The sequence below is a fragment of the Otolemur garnettii genome, unplaced genomic scaffold (genome assembly GCF_000181295.1).
Source record: "Otolemur garnettii isolate 467f Iridium unplaced genomic scaffold, OtoGar3 scaffold00065, whole genome shotgun sequence".
In the NCBI taxonomy this organism is placed as follows: Eukaryota; Metazoa; Chordata; class Mammalia; order Primates; family Galagidae; genus Otolemur; species Otolemur garnettii.
In genome coordinates this window covers 2509378-2510829 of record NW_003852460.1, presented here as the reverse complement: position 1 = coordinate 2510829, position 1452 = coordinate 2509378, and the positions used below count along the sequence as shown (strand labels likewise).

The window sequence follows — 1452 nt, the reverse complement described above, 5'->3', positions numbered from 1 at the left end:
AAAAAAGAATGAGTGACGATAAATACATTTAGAAAAGAAATCAGACAATTGCTGCAACAAAGTATTAAGCAATAATAATAACAGTAATGCAAAGAAAGTAACATTCACATTGTCAGATAAGACTATGTCTATTATAGAATGCTTAGACTCTGAGGTTCAGTATGGAGCCATCAATTAACTTATTATAATTTTTTTCCAAAGTCTCAAAAAATAGATAACTAATATTTATAAATACAAACAAAAGATGATTTCAAGAAGATAATTTTTCTATTTTTAGTAGAGATGGGATCTTGCTCTTACTCAGGCTGGTCTTGAACTTCTGAGCTCAGCAATCCACCTGTCTCGGTTGCTCAGAGTGCTGGGGTTACAGACACTGTTCCCGGCTGGAAAACATGTGTTTTCTTTGCAGAGAATGAATCAGCCTTTTTCCCTTAGCTCTGCACAACTCCAGAGGCAACCCAGTGTTGCATAAATTATTTCAGAAATGACAACGGTAAGAAATAAGCCTGAGAAGAGAAAATGTTTTGCCAAAGCAGAAATCAAGCTGCAGTGCAAACCCAGAGGTCGTCCTAGGAGACTTTTATCTCTGTCTCTTGTGCTCCGGGTGCCCCGAATGATATTAAGATGTCCAAATGCTTCTTCTCTCTTTCTCTCAATAGAGACCTCATTAAGAAACTGCTGGTTGTGGACAGGACAAAGCGTCTGGGAAACATGAAGGTGGGTATTTGCTCCCAGAGACGCTAAGCGGAATCTGACGCAAGATCCGAGGTTTGACACCAGTGTGGTTATTTATCGATAGAATCCAAAGTGTTCATACCCAATTCCTTCCTACCTGTAAAAGTGGCTTTTGGGGCACATGAGACCGTCTTGTTTCCTTACGTGTTGCTGGTCCAACGGCAGTTTATAAATTATTGTTCATTGTTTTATTGGTTCTTTAGACAGACTCCTTGAGAAGCGATTCACACACCCTGGGATTTAACCGTTTTAACGGTTGATCAGCTTCCAGCACTCCACATGTGGGATATTACAGGCATCACCGGGTTGATTTTAGAATATTTTCATCACCTTATGGAAAAAAAATCCTTCACTCTGCTATTCCTCTGTCACCTTGCACCCTAATCAATCACTAATCAACTTTTTTTTTTCCCTATAAGTGTCCCTATTCTAGATTCTCCTAAAAATATAATTGTACAAAATGTCACGTTTTCTGGGTTCATTGGGTGGTTACTTCATTCACTTTTTTTTTTTTTTTTCCAGTTTTTGGCTGGGGCTGACTTTGAACCCACCACCTCCAGTATATGGGGCCGGCACCCAACTCCTTGAGCCACAGGCACTGCCCCACTTCATTTCCTTTCATAGACAATTCCTCTTCCGTTTTATGGAGAGACTAATTTGAGTTCTTTGAGGATTTTCCATACTTCCTTCCAAAAGGGTTGTATTAGTTTGCAGTCC

At 39.6% G+C, this 1452-nt stretch overlaps 1 protein-coding gene across 1 annotated transcript in view; it reads left to right on the top strand.

Moving 5' to 3' along the window:
- Positions 1-1452, top strand: part of PRKX (protein kinase, X-linked) — a 42232-nt gene that overhangs the window by 31514 nt on the left and 9266 nt on the right. The window contains exon 6 of the mRNA XM_023515063.1: positions 660-717. Coding sequence (XP_023370831.1) covers positions 660-717 — 58 coding nt within the window. The remainder of the gene's footprint in view (positions 1-659; positions 718-1452) is intronic.